Here is a 15,842-nt window from a genome sequence, read left to right on the forward strand (position 1 = left end):
ATTGTTTGATTTGTTCCAGCAAAGCTGTGAACAGCAAGCACCCCGTGGGGGGTTCGATGTGCCCGGCGTTTAAGCGTGCTGCAAAATCACAGTGCAGGTAACGCAGCTGGCTTGCTCGGCCTGGTGAGCGCAGGTTTAGAGGAAACGGCGGAACACGTGTTGTTCATGTGCACACGTTTTCGCGCAATGCGTGACCACATGCTTGCCACATATGGTCTGGACACTACCCCGGACAACCTAGTTCGGAGGATGTGTAAAGATGAAGTTGGCTGGAACGCCGTTTTATCGGCTATCGCCCAAATCGTCTCGGAGCTACATAGGAGGTGGCGCGTGGACTCAAGGATGGCTAGTTTAGGCGCAAATAAGAGGTGGGATCGGAGTCGGCTTCATGGGTCATACCGGTGGTCATGCTCTGTGGTCGAACTCGATCCTTTTATCGAACAAGTGGCCGCGCGAAGAACAACTTGGTATCGTCGCTTTCGCGGCGTCGGTCAACCGGCCGGGTTCCGAGCCCGAGGACGGAAAGGGGTCCTCGCCAAGGCTGGGGCAGGCGTAGGCAAGTCCCTCTGTGTGCTGGCGAATAGGCCCTATCGCAGAAAGGTCAATCTGGGGTGCACGCGGCATCATCACTCTTGATACCTGTCGTGCAGAGGGAAGCAGGCGCGAAGTCGACCCTTCCCACCTTCCGAGGACATAGGGCGTGGTAAGACCACCTGGAAAGCCGGCAACGCGCTGGCGAGATACCATGGTGTTCTTCTAAAAAAAGCGAGTTACGATGTTCGGTGCTGCAAGGACACGCAGCCAACCTCGAGGGTGCGTTGTGCACTGGCCCCCCTTTGAAGCATTAATTTCTGGTTGTACCGAAGGGACTATGGGCTTGGCGGCAATGGAAACGGTTTAGCGGGTCGGGGATGTAGTCCTGCCTCCCTCGTTTGTTGTTGGAGGTGGTCCCTAGCCCCGCACTTCCTGGACAACCCAGGATGTCTGTTGAGAAGATTCCACCTCCATTGCTTAAGAAGAAAAAAAAAACACTTTATGATTGGGTGGTTCGGTCTACGGCTTTGTGGGCCCCTTGATCGGCTGATGACATTATTGATCTACATTTTAGATGGCCTTGATGTCCGTTTCCAGCCAGCAGATCGTCCGTCCCGTTTACCGGCACTCCACAGTGTCTCGGAAGAAGGCAAGAATACTTTGAGTTCAGGAGTGTTTTGAAGAGTCGCTATGGATGGCTGCGATGGCGCAGTCGGATAGCATAAGAATAGGCTTATCCACAGCACTGGTATAGTTGCAGCTATTTAAATGGCTTCAGCCTCAGCAAGCTTATTCAAGTTTTAGGATTTTTATGTTTTATAGTATTATTTTCAGGATTGGCTATTCAGTTCCGGAGTTATTCCGGATTTAAAATGGGTGTTAGCTTTTTTCCAACGCATATTTTGAAAATGATTATTTTAGATATTTTGATTGGAAACGGTGCATAAACTATACCAAATATGTTCAGGAATTTGATCGGTCCAAAATATGGCCTGTATCACTTTACGGCCTGGGTCACTTTACGTCACTTGTACTTCCTGGGTCATATTTGAACCGATTGGAACCGGTAAACGGATTTACCGAGTACCGATTCAAGGGTAAGATTTGGAAAATAAGCAAACCCAAGCACAGCAAACGGCACAGCAAAATTCATGATTTCAAAAGCTATGGAATTCTATAGTAGTTTTGTACTTCTTGGGCCGTATATGAACCAATTAGAACCGGTAGACAGATTTATCTAGTACCGGTTCAAAGTTCAATCTTGGGAAATACGTAAAACTCATCATGCGGCACATCAAACCTAATAGTTTCAAAAGTTATGGCATTCTATGATAGTTTTGTACTTCCTGGCACGTATTTGAGCCGATTGGAACCGGAAAACGGATTTACCGAGTTCCGGTTCAAAGGTCAATCTTGGGAAATAAGTAAAGCCCATCATACGGCACATCAAATTCCATGATTTCGAAAGTTATGGCAATATTTGGTAGTTTTGTACTTCCTGGACCATATTTGAACTGATTGGAACGGGTTAAAAATTCAATCTACCAATTCAAAATACCGAACCCAGATATTGAATTTATGCGCGTTATGGATTTTTTTTTCTCATTTGCGATGGTGGAAGTCAGCATTTTCTTCAGCACTCTTGAAATTAAAGGCATACCATCGTAATCAGTTTTCTAAGTCTATCAAACCTTTTACTTATAAGTCATTTCGATGTCTCAAAGGCATGAAAAATGCAAGACAGTAACAATCTTTACGAAATTTGTGGATTGTTCATCATGTCCTGAAATGCGCCATGGATGTCTTTCTATCTGGATGATAGAAACCGTTTGTCACACTCCTTCACTGTTCCACATAGGGTATCTGTTCCATTATTAATAACATGCTCCTATAGACGAATCCAAGTAAAAATAAGAAGAAGACACACGACGGTGTTAACTTTGACAGATCCTACAGTACAGCATAGGAAGATCATTTTAAAATGCTTATAATAAATTCCAGACAAAATGTAATTAAATTCTGATTGATGTATGATACGGAAAAAGTTCCGAACTGTATGATAGACACATTTTTGGAAAATATTCAAAAAATTGAGATAAGGTTCCAAACATGTAATTCAGAACTTTTTCCGTATCGTACATCAATCAGATTTTAATTACAATTTGTCTAGAATTTATAATAAGCATTTTAAAATGATCTTCCTATGCTGTACTGTAGGATCTGTCAAAGTTAACACCGTCGTGTGTCTTCTTATTTTTACTTGGATTCGTCTATATCAATAACATTCGCAAATCAGGCAATTTAGGCTCAATTTGTGTCGTGTTTTGTTGTTATCCGGCGTGCTCATTGCTGCAAAAAATTACAAAAATTACAAATAAAACAATTCGCGCATCAATTCTTTGTTTTCGAATGGTATTGATTTGGGTACATGGTATGAATTCAAGGAGCAGTTCCCTATATCAACTTTTATATAAAGCGAAAAATGTCGATACCAGGTAGCGCCACCAACCGGCAAACATGGCAGCATCATAGACCGAATGAAAATCCCTCACGCAGTGTCAAACCACACCAGGTAGGACCGCCTGACGATGCCATCATTTTGGAATGATAAACAAAAGCCCCAAAACACACAAGCAATCTGTGGGATGTGGTCGAGAAGCAGCTGTTTGCTTTCATGAACTGCTGGATGCTGCACTTTCATCGTCGTGGTAACTATGATCTTCTTTCCGATGGCCACCGGATTTCCAAACAAAAACACACAACACGCTCACTTCAGGACAGTGAGGTGCGGTTCTGTACGGCATGGAGACCCATGACCGACGCCCAGCAGTGTGGGTGCTGTACGTATCACGACCGGAGCAACTTCGTTCAATTTCCCTCTGGATAGCTGGGTTCTGTAGGCAACTCTTCTGGCTGGTATAACAAAACACAGTCGAGTGCATTCATTCGGTAGGGTGAACTGCGCCATGATGGTTTGCGAAACGTTATATCTATACTACAGTCGTTTACACACACCTGATGCTATCCAACCGGGAGTTGTAGCTACAAGCTTGGCACCTTGCCACCTCAGATGAGATTTTTGTTTCTCGTGTGGTACGCCAAGTGATAAGATACAATTTAATCTCTACACCACAGCCCCGTTTACCGCAGTCAATGTTGGCTCCTGCTGCTCTGCTACCACCGCCTTGCGAGATGAATGGAGCGTTGTGAAGACTGCGGAAATGCACTGCCAACTCGTTCTGCTGCTGCATAGCTGCTACATATCTTCAACGGGTGCCGGAGAATGGGAATGATTTGATACCCGTAGCACCTACTCTATGGTAACTACATTAGAACTATGGGCAGAGTGTAAAGTCAACATTTACCTATCTATATGCAGAAAGTTCAACCATTTCGAAATGTGTAGCAGGATAATGCGTCATGCCGAATGGACTCGCCGCCGACGGTGATTTTGAACGGGTTATGTATGAGGAGCGCAAAGTTTAAGCATGAGTGAAGCCCGGATTACGTATAGTTTGATATGAAGCTCGCACACGAGTAACTGAGTTTTGAGCTGATTTGGGACTTTCGCTTCAGCACCGGGTCAACTTTTGGCTCGGGCTTTAAAATGTGTTGAATAACCGTTTGCATCTCACTGATAATTTTGGTAAATTTTTGATTACAACTTAGGCCACGACCTGTTTTTGCTTCTCAGTGCAACTCCATGTTTTAAAATATATCTTGGCCCAGAGTCTCGATAAAATCAGAATTATAGTTTTAATTTCCTAAGATAGATGGTTCTTGCCAGATATGTTTTCTAAAAAACGAGCAATGGGTAATATTTTAAACATAATCACGAGTAGACATAGGACTTGCATAAACGTATCATATTTACATTTAACTTTTTGATTATGGGGTCTGATTATAGGCGTTGATTATGGAAACGACAACTTCCATGCTGTGTAGAATTATAAGCTATTTGTTTTTTTTTTTCAAAACTTCTGGAAGTGAACTAAAAATTTAACACATAATTAGAATTGCTTTGTTTCTGATTACTAAGCCCTTATTTATCCATGCAAATGTAGGGCATTCCTAGATTTTTCATTGATGATAGTATTAAAAGTTCAAAAATTTAGTTAATTTTTTTAGACTTGGGCAAAATATGCTATTTTAGGGGAACTGTCCCGTTTTCCATCTCATTGAACTTATATTCATCTTCGTTGCTTCTTTTCGCTCACATGCGTGCTTACTGCTGAAAAAAATCAAAAAAAATAAGAAACAAGTAGACGTATACCCCCTCAAAATAAAGTTTTTTGCTCCCAGAAGCTACTGTAAAAAATTCAGTCTGATCCGTCAAGACTAAGCGGATGCTAGGGTTTATATGCAAAAAAATCGACTAGTTATATGGGAAAATGCATACTTAACACTTTTTTACATCTAGGTGACGCTGTAGTCATACAATCCCGCTCATTAGTGACATTTTCCTAGCAGCACAATCCAGACCGATTTGGTTACAGCAACTCAAATGTGACTAAATTCGGTTACATATGGGTCACAGACATTTTTGTGCAACATGTGTGCTGATCGGGTTACCATCTTAAAATGTTATTACGAGGAGGCTCCCGAAACCGCGAGTGATTTTGTCAAAAAACAACAAAGTTATTCCTAGATGAAAACCCAGGTTAATCCACTTAGCGGTGATGGAGCCTTTCTTTGTGTGTTTTAAAAATGTAGTATAGTATTTCGGCCGTAACTTCTAAGCCCATAGCCCAATCTATCCAAAGCATTTCGCGTCGAATGCAATCTGTTGCGAGCAAACCGATTGAGGATAAGTGGCTGAAAAATTAGTGACATTTTTTACGCGATTTTTACGTAGAAATTTGTATTTTGGGCATAACTTTCGATCCCATAGTCCGATCTGGTCAATTTTCAATAGAAAACAATGGGACAGGATTCTGCGTCGAATGCAACTTGTTGCGAGCAACAGCATAAGTGCCTAAAAATGAGTAACATGTTTTGCGTAATTTTTGAGCCTGGGTGCGCACACACACAGACATCACCTCAATTCGTCGAACTGAGTCGATTGGTATAGTCCTAAAATTTCAAAATATACCTGGAGTTAGATCGCGCACAATCTGGTGCAATGATGTCTGGCAGTGAGACCTGAATCTATTCAACACCTCACCAAAGCGGTCATTCAGCATTTTCATCTCAGCCAGACGATGGACCTCAGAAGTTCGCATGCCCCTCGGATCATGCGAAGAAACTTGTTTTGCACCCTTTAGAGCTTTGGAACCCTTCTTAGCCATGCGGTAAGATGCGCGACTACAAAACAAGACCATGCTGGGGGTGGCTGGGTTCGATTCCCGGTGCCGGTCTAGACAATTTTCGGATTGGAAATTGTCTCGACTTCCCTGGGCATAAAAGTATCATCGTGTTAGCCTTATGATATACAAATGCAGAAATGGTAACTTGGCTTAGAAACCTTGCAGTTAATAACTGTGGAAGTGCTTAATGAACACTGCGAGGCGGTAATGTCCCAGTGGGGGATGGAATACCGATGAAGGAGAAGAAGGAGTTTAAGATTTTGGGTTTTAGCACAACTCTCCCAGACTGGCATACCGTATGCAATCACCGGGAGGATGATTTGTTTGTAGACAGCAAGCTTATTCTTCCGTGACAGTGTAGACTTGCGATTGATTAATCGCAGTGGTCCCCAGCATGCTTACTATCAAGGGCCGCATAGCAATTTCGATCTATTGAAGCGGGCCACAGTACATTTGCATGATTTGTTCTTCATTTCATGTAGATTTTTACTGCTTAATAAATTATTTTGAATATCTATTTCACATTTCAATAAAATTTGTTGCGATGAATCTTCTTTAAATAACATACTTGTAAAAACATTTTATTCTACGGGTTTTATCACCGCAGCTAATACTAAAGACGATAAAAATCTTTTTGCAATTGCTGATCATAATATTTGGTTTACAGTTCGTCTTTGAGTGATAAAACGGCCTACTTTTCCATACCAACGAAATGGATGCTTTAATGAACATTATGCAACTCAAATGGGTTGCATAATATTCATTATAACACTCATTTGGGTGCTATAATGAAAAACCAACACCAGAACAGTCGTTACGTGACTACATTTTGCTAAATTAGCTTGGGTAAGTGTTCAAATAGTGTATTCTATGCGCCCCGTAATATTAAATAGTTTGGCGGTCATGACATCCAAGATTTCCAAAGGCAAGTACATCTATCGCTTCACGACTCATTGAACTTTGCAATGTGGCACGGTATACATGGAATCTGATTCTTCTCCGCAGCAACATAATTTATTGGCAAGAATGCTCATGTGGAGAAAATTAGACTACAATTTTGGAACAGATTTATCAAATTGAAGTCCATTTTTCGTCATTGCAAAAAATAGCGTGTGCAACTCGTTGCAAAACTCGTTTTTTTTCAGCACTCGTAGTATTTATCCAACTCGGCAAGCCTCGTTGGATAAACGTACAACTCGTGCTGAAAAAATCATCTTTTTTACTATTTCGCAACAACATGTTTTTAGCATAGTTTGTAGAACATATATTAATCTTCTTTCCCAAATGATCATATGCCGTCCGATTCTAAGATTTTGAATTTTTGTTGAAGGATTATTGTGCACCACACATAACAGTAACGATTCATTAACCTTATTCCATCCGTTCAAGGACTTTAAATATGCAAAATGTATGCGCGGAAATGCATGAAATAAATAATCTGATATAATCTGTTTTATTTCCTATTTAAGCAGTCAAAATATTGAAATCTCCCAATTCTGTGTCATTGAACGAATAGATAAAAATTGAGATTTCGAGGTATCATTGATCATAGTTTGTCGTATCAAATAACGACAATCATGTTTCAAAGCCAAGTAAACTTACCAGCAGTTTTGAATAGAAATCGAATAAATCTGATTTCCGCTTTATGTGCCTTATTTCCAGATTTCCGATCAATTGATTTTTTCAGAAACCTTTTATTCGTCAACTAATCGGAGCTTGGGAAATTCTTGACTTTGTTAAATATTTTAGGTACCATCGATCGAGGGTTCTTTTGATAGATCGAAGGCTACTTTGGACATTTTGAAACAAAAATTATATAGTAAATTACTCTCAAATTACCATTATCACAGTGTTGATTGGTTGGATGGTTGTTTGGATTGTTGGATGGCACTTTCTGTTTCAAATTTGGTATTTTTCCGTTTAGTTTTTTTAGAAAATCAAAATCCAAAGTAGCTCCTGCAGTCAAAAAGCAATGCACGACGGTAGCACAAAGTACGTTAATCTTCAGCTTGCTTTCTTAAGTTAAAAATAAAGGAAATTTAAATTTTGCCAAACCCTCATATGACAACATTAGTTTGACCGTTTTTGACCATTGGAATCTGCGAAAAAAATGACGAATTTGCTATTTTCATAGCCCGGGGCAATACCATCGAAGTTATTTGCTGGTGGCCTACGTAACGTCTATGAACTGATGAATTTAATTAATCATGATGGTGCTTATACATCGTAATGTTGTGAACTTGACAGATTCCCTGAGTATAACAAAAAACTGAGTATGATGAAAAGCGTTTCTTATGCATATAAACGGGCCACATGTAGTGTATATTCTGAAATCCTTCGCGGGCCGCAGAAAATGGCCCCGAGGGCCGCATGCGGCCCGCGGGCCGCACTTTGGGGATCACTGGCTTAATGGATAAAGCAACTTTAGCAAAATGCTGCACTTGGTAACTGTTTTGTCGATCTGCTGTCTGAAGATCAGCTTGCTGTCTTCCAGCTGGCGAAGTATTCTTTTAGGACTTCCAGACCTCGTTGGAGCTTCGATGTGAGGGCTCTGATTACTCTACCATTGTATATGATGGAGGTGTCGTGTCGCATCAAACAGAGACAGAGTGCCGCCTCCTGGAAGTGCTGGTAAACAGATTAAATAACAGGGGCCCGAGGATACTGCCCTGGGAGACGCCTGCGATGATGCGGTGCGCATCCCAAGCGGCTCCGCCGATGGAGACCAGGAATGTCCTCGCTGACAGATAATTTTTGATGATTTTCACCAGGAAGCTGGGAGGAATGTACCAGTGAGGCTTGTACACCATACCATCATCGTGCCAAACGTTGTCGAAGGCGGATGATTTGGATACCGAATTATTCCGACTAAGGATGTTTTTACTCTGGTAAGCTGGTGAACGGTTGACCGACCATGGCGGAAACCAAACTGTTCAACAAGCAATATATTTTTTTGTTCGGAAGATTCGTGAAGCCGGCGATAAATTGCTTTTTCAACTAGCTTAGATAACGCTGAGAAGAGGCTAATAGGTCGATAGGGTGTGTCCTTCCCAGGCAGGCATTGCAATTTATCCCATCATTCGATCTTCAGAGCAAAGATACTGATGATATGCTGGGATATAGATCTTAGTTATCTATCTGCTCAGTAAACAAAGTGCAATGTTCGCCATGGAGAAAAGTTTTTTCACTACTTTTGTTGTAGCAACGCCCTCGCAACGTGAACAAACCCCAAAACGCGCTGGCTATCAAGATCATCATCAAGTGCTCAAATGATAATATCTTTCCAGAGTGCTCTTTGATTAGGAATAATATCTTTGCACAAGCAAAGATGATATCCTGTGCTCAGATGATATTGCAATGCCTGTTCCCAGGTTTCCTGATAGGAAACACTTTGGCTGATTTCAAGGCGTAGGGGAAGTATCTAAGCCGTAAGCACTGATTAAAATCATGACAAGATGATATGGAAATGCTAATATCATCTTCCAAACTTGGACGTACATGTTCATGATAGAATTAGAGGCGACAGTATAGAATTGATAGTTCCCGTTAGGATACGGCAGGCATGAAGAATGTTTTTATAGAAGTCGATTTGAAAGCGAGCGGAGGGGCAATATTTGTGATGGCACATATCACACGACCTTCCTTCTGCCAAGCTCCCGTATGAAGGGGGAGGGAAGAATATCAGTGTGGAAGCTGATATATCTCCACTGGCAAAAGGAAGGTGGTTTGACTTGCTCATATGTCATCGCGTGCGGAAGTATTTGCTATCGACGAGTACTGTCTCCAAATTTCTAATATGACATCAGCATTTAGTCGAATAGGATTTTTATTGCACAGTTCTGTTTTCTCATTGCCTGCCGTATCCTAACGGAACTATCAATTCTATACTTTCACCTCTAATTCTATCATGAACATGTACGTCCAAATTTAGAAGATGATATTAGCATTTCCATATCATTGTAAATCATTTAACTTCACGTAGAAGTAACACACACGAAATCATTAATTTAGTGTACCTACTACCCTTGGTGGGGGCATCCATCAATTCAGCTGTTATTGGTCGACGGTACAGCAGCAGTGCCTTTCTCTGCTTTGTTCTCTCCGAGGCAGCCAAGTTGGTTGCGACGAGACGGACGCAATGAGAAAACAGAACTGTGCAATAAAAATCCTATTCGACTAAATGCTGATGTCATATTATAAATTTGGAGACAGTACTCGTCGATAGCAAATCCTTCCGTACGCGATGGCATATGAGCAAGTCAAACCACCTTCCTTTTGCAAGTGGAAATATATCAGCTTCCACACTGATATTCTTCCCTCCCCCTTCATACGGGAGCTTGGCAGAAGGAAGGTCGTGTGATATGTGCCATCACAAATATTGCCCTCCGCTCGCTTTCAAATCGGCTTCTATAAAAACATTCTTCATGCCTGCCGTATCCTAACGGAACTATCAATTCTATACTTTCGCCTCTAATTCTATCATGAACATGTAACGTCCAAGTTTGGAAGATGATATTAGCATTTACATATCATTGTCAATCGTTTAACTTCACGTAGAAGTAACACACACGAAATCATTAATTTAGCATGACAAGATGTTCGCAAAACGGCTCAATTATGTGCTTGATTTCCAAATTGAAGATGTTGTCATTACCTGGAGCCTTCAAAATTTTGGAGGATTTGACATAGGTCGACAGTTCATCAGCAGTAATTGCCAAATCCTCCAAGAGAAGTTAATCGCAATCGTTGGGAAGTTAATCGAGATCGTTTGCATTTTGCCAGACGATAGCTTCATGCGGACTAATAATATTCTGTCCAAGACTGTGTAAACGAACGAAGTGCCGGCCTATCTCTGCAGCCTTCTCATCCGGAGTTATTAGGCGATCCGTAGAGTCATTGTTGCCTAACGGGATCAACGGTGGGATAGGACGTGGTTTGGTTTTCAAAATTTCAGTTCACTTCCATACCGGCTTAGCACAAATTGGGAGAGCGCTGATCTTATTGGAAAAATAATTATTTTCGAAGTCCACCATTCTGGCCTTGATAATTTCGGTCAAGCGATTACAATCAGTTTTAAAATATAGCCGGTTAGTGCGTGGAAATTGCCTTCTTTTGACATTCCGCAGACGGATCAAGTCTTTGCTGAGTGTATCAATTGTTTGAGCATTGCTCACCTGACGGACCACCGATACGTGTTGGTCTCGCGCCTGCGAGATCGCCCCCTCGACAGAATGTAGCTGCCGGTCGATGCTCTCAGGCGTCTCGGGGTGCACTTCGTAGTTATCATCCCCGCACTGCTGGAACCGATCCCAGCTGGTACGATGGTAGTTGCGTCGGGTAAAATGGTGTCGATTTGCCGAGGATCCCACCTCCAGCACCACCGGATAGTGGTCAGAGCTGAGATCTTGGTACACCACCGGGATGGGAAGTGTTGTTGTCCATATTTGTGAAGAAGAAGTCAAGGACTGCATGGGCCCCAACTCAATACGGTGAAGTGCCCTTCGTCTAGGTCTTGCTGGAGGATGGTGCCGTTTTGATTAAGGGCCGATGCCCACCTTGTGTGGACGTGGCGTTAACGCAGCTTAAAGAACCGCCACGTGGACATCGGCCCTAAGCCTGCTGTTCCCCGAGGCTTGGTGCTTCGCGTTGGGGTCGCCAACGCCTAGCGATAATGTACCGCCCACGCTGCGGGGTTAGCTTGAAAATATCTTGACTCAGGGGCCAGGGCCACAGCAGTACCATCCTGCAAATATGCTTGTTTGGAGTAGTACGCCGCAATGATGATGATTGGGCTGACGCTGATAGTTACCTCAACTCCTATGGCCTCGACAGTTTCCAGCTGAAAACTTGGCAGCAGACGGCAATTTATGTTTCGACGCAAGGCGATGGCCACTCCTCCCCCGGGGTCAGGTAGATCGAGTCTCACAAGTCGAAAATCGGGAATATAGACATTCCCTTCGGGTTTGAGGTGTGTCTCGGTGATGGCTGCGATGTCGATGTCCTTTTTTCTAAGGAAGTCGGTCAATTCAATACTTTTGTTCTGGATTGAACAAGCGTTCCAATAAAGAATCTGGTAGAACCTGGAAAGGTAATAACCACCGAAGTGGCGGCGTCCATCTGCTGTTTCCACACTGCGTTACGTCGCGTTTCTTCGGGCGGTATATCTCCCAGTCCACAATTATGTGGAAGAGTGCCCTAAATTTCTGAAGATCCGTTATGGTGGTAGAGCCCTTCTCTAAATGCACCAGGTACATCACATCCCGGTGACTATTCCTCTCGACGTGCTTGATGGGAAACACTATAATCGGCTACAACTTGTTGGCCTTCAGTTCGTCAACAATTGCCTCTGATGTGTATTCCGGAGGGCCGCGAATAACTACTTTGAGAGGCTTTGTTACAGGGGCAAAAGCTCCATTGAGCTCTCTGGTAGTGGACACTCAATTCTCAGCCATGAAGAAAATTCAAACAATAGAAAAATACTAATTTAGATGGCTGAGAATACAAAACAAAAAGCAATAATTAAGGATAAGAAAAGCTATCATAATAAACAAATGAGTGCTTCTAGTGGGTTGTTACCCTTTGAAAGAAGCACAATTGATAAATTAATAAACTAAGTGAATAAAAGTAATTAAATATGATTTCTAATTATTTAATAGTTATTTAAACGTATTTTACATAGTGATCTAAATTGTGAAGTGGTGGTATACTAAATTATAAGTTGAGGAATTTGATTTTTTGATGAAACTTTGATGTTAGTTTTGAAAGAAGTATAGTTATTCATTTGTTGGAGATTTTTAGGCAGTTTGTTGTACTTTGTTGGAGCTATAAAGGAGAACCGATTTTTGCCAAAATTAGAAAATGCACGAGCCAAATGTAATTAAAAACAATGGTTCAATAACCAACATTTTTTCACCAACTCCTTTGGAGTATTCTCAGTTACCCCCCATTTTCTAGCATCTTTTCCTGAACTTTGACGTTTGAACTCTTGAACCTCAACGAGAAGCCAACACCCGTACAAACCATCAGGACGTTTTGATTGGGCATAGCCGCAATTTACGATGGCAGATCTTATTCCATAACATAACACACAACATAAAAGTGTCTACTCAGCATTACGGGAACTCCTAGTAGATTGCGATTGATTGCTATGCATAACAGATCTTACATGTCTTTGATTACAGAGATAATAAAATACTTCTTTGGTATTGAAAACAAAACCGCACGTCTTTTAAACGATAACGATGTGCATTACCAGCTTTACCAACAACGATCTAATCTTCCTTTTCAAATTAATCTCCACTTCCACTCAACAGATTCACAAAGAATGGCTAGCGAGGCGTGCCGCCAGTCGTGTCAACACCAATTCCACCCAACGTACAACCTACCTGCGGAAGTTAATCAAATTCAAGAACGAGCGCGAGCCTCTTTCCGAGAATGACATTTCCTTTGTGCCACATTTCAGCCACAACAATAGGGACAATGAGCATCCGAATGGCATCGGTGGCAGTGACACCGAGTTCAACAACAAAGTCCAACAGGACTCCGACAACGAGTATGGGCTGAGGCCGGTCGGAAGTGTTGCCGAACCGGATGTCACTGTGCAGCCGAACGAAGCCGATAGATATCGTTACCATGTAGCAGTCGAACGCAATTTGTCCCAGCCATCACAGCAAGTAGCATCAGTGCAATCGCGCTTATTAGTGCATCACACCGTGGACAGCCCGGAGGCATCTAACGAAATACCCCCGCTGACGTCGACCGGTGATGCACCTGCCATAACGCAACGGCAAAAGGATGCCATGGCATCCGGCGGGCGGGTCAATGAAAGTGAGCCAACCGAACAAATTAATGCTGTGGCCAAAATAAATGAGCTTGGTAAATCCGGAACGGCGAATGGCATGAATAATGATCTACCGTTGGCGCCGGGGCATGAAACGGGAAGTGGCAATCATAAATCAGTGCAGAGCAGTGCTGTTACTGGTGATAAAAGGAAATCCTGGCACCATCCGACCATAATTAATAATGAAACCACAGACGATGAGAGTAGTACGCCTTCTCCTGATGGTGATGCTTCCGGTTTTACTACTGGTACTATCGCACCCACCACCACTACGGAAAGGGAAACGGTGGACGGGGATAGAGTCAATGGACAAAAGCAAAACAGGACAAAGGTGGATGGTAATGTCACAATAAGAAACGGATTTGGTCCATGGAGCAATTGGACGGCTTGCTCGCGGTCCTGTGGCGGTGGGGTGAAATCGCAGCAACGGAAGTGCTGGCGTCGAGAGTGAGTACCATTTGACATATTTTTTGTAAGTCTCGATAAATCTTTATTTCAATGTTGGTTTTGCTTATCAAGACGTGTACTAAATACGAATACTGCGATGTTGATCGAATAGGGGACATCGGATGGCCCTACACCCAACCAGAGGATGTTAGATCGTCTTACAATTCTGTATGAGAATCTAACAAAATATTGTTATTCGTGTGATATGCGAAATCATTATTTGTCTTTGAAAAAGAAGTAGAGTCTCATACATGTAAGCACAAAATGTAAGGGATGATTGCGAAATTTTAAGGCCACTTTATACAATATTTATATAATAATCAATCAATTTCGAAAACCTATGTAGATACAGATACAAGATACAGATTTTGTAGGTTTCCGTAAAAAAATTACGTTGATTGATAAATTCGTAAGAAAACCTAATAAATCCGATTGGGTGTATTGGTCGCTTTTTAAAAGTTGAATGATTTCATTAATAATACATATTACGATTCTATATCAATTGTAGTTGCGAACATTTTCTTGATAATTTGTGTAATCACTACTTGCTAACCGTAGGAATATTCACAAAAATACATAAAAATATTTTGTGCTCCAATTCTTTAACTTTCAACTCCATTCTGCAAACACTAAAGTTTTGAATTTTGATTGAATGCCAATCAGTTTCATTAATTTAAATCCGCATTGTGATATGTTTCCTTTTACTAATAGCATATGAAGCTTTTAAATGAGCAAACCGTTCTTCAGCCGATGGGAAAATGTGACGCGTAAGAAACCCAATAGAAAATTAAACGAAACTTCGTCTTGGTCTCGGCAAAGTTCGAAACGAAAAACCAAAAGTACACATACCGTCATAAGCTTTCAATTAAAACTTTATGCCGTACAGCAGCAATAAAAAGGTACAAATCATGAACCGGCACGAACTGTGCTCTATCGGAAAATACTCCGGTGCACTTTAGTGAGAGCAAGCACAGCTCGGATATTAATTGAAAATTCTCACCGAGCTGAGTTCAATTAAATACCGACGTCGCGATTACGTTTCATCCTACCGTTTCAGAATACCAGCGACGATATCGGAAACGGAAAAGTAGATGTCTGAACAAGTGTATACGATGGGTTTATGAACACAGCAGTCAGTGCGTTCCAACAAGCAACCCATATAAAAATGTTTTAAATATTCATATAAAATTTAAAATCATACTTTTTCAATATTTTTATGATTTTTTAATGAGAAATTATAATATAAAATAGTTGTATGTACCCGGTATTCAGTTTGACCTGCAGTGGCTGATACTACTTTATATAAATCAAGATATAAATCCAATATATTTTGTTGTTGTATTTGGCTGCGCAGTCTAGAACTCTTTCAGAACGTAGTCTAGAACTCTTTCAGAAGAATTTTATGTTCGTTTCATACATAAAATCATCGTTCTGAAAGAGTTCTAGATTTCATATCCGAATATACCAACAAAAATTACTAATTATTATTACGCAGTGCCCCGCAGTGCTGCCCAAACCAGCATGGAAAATAGTTGAATCATATGTTTGAGAAACTGCATAAGTCCATTTTACACTATTTCGAGAAAACAGCAAAAAACTGTTTTTGAACAAATGTGCACCGAATCTTTCGATTTCTTCGATACAGATCAATAGTTTTTGGCAAAACTCAACACCCTGGGGCACTTTCAGTGCAAAAAATACAAGCAGTACTCCAC

The 15,842-nt window shown here is 41.5% G+C and overlaps 1 protein-coding gene across 1 annotated transcript in view; it reads left to right on the forward strand.

The window, feature by feature from the left end:
* The window catches only part of LOC134212481 (A disintegrin and metalloproteinase with thrombospondin motifs 7), a 655,262-nt gene that overhangs the window by 231,779 nt on the left and 407,641 nt on the right, over window positions 1-15,842 (forward strand). The window contains exon 4 of the mRNA XM_062690387.1: window positions 13,154-14,127. Coding sequence (XP_062546371.1) covers window positions 13,154-14,127 — 974 coding nt within the window. The remainder of the gene's footprint in view (window positions 1-13,153; window positions 14,128-15,842) is intronic.

Source organism: Armigeres subalbatus, chromosome 2 (genome assembly GCF_024139115.2).
Source record: "Armigeres subalbatus isolate Guangzhou_Male chromosome 2, GZ_Asu_2, whole genome shotgun sequence".
NCBI classification, from domain to species: domain Eukaryota; kingdom Metazoa; phylum Arthropoda; class Insecta; order Diptera; family Culicidae; genus Armigeres; species Armigeres subalbatus.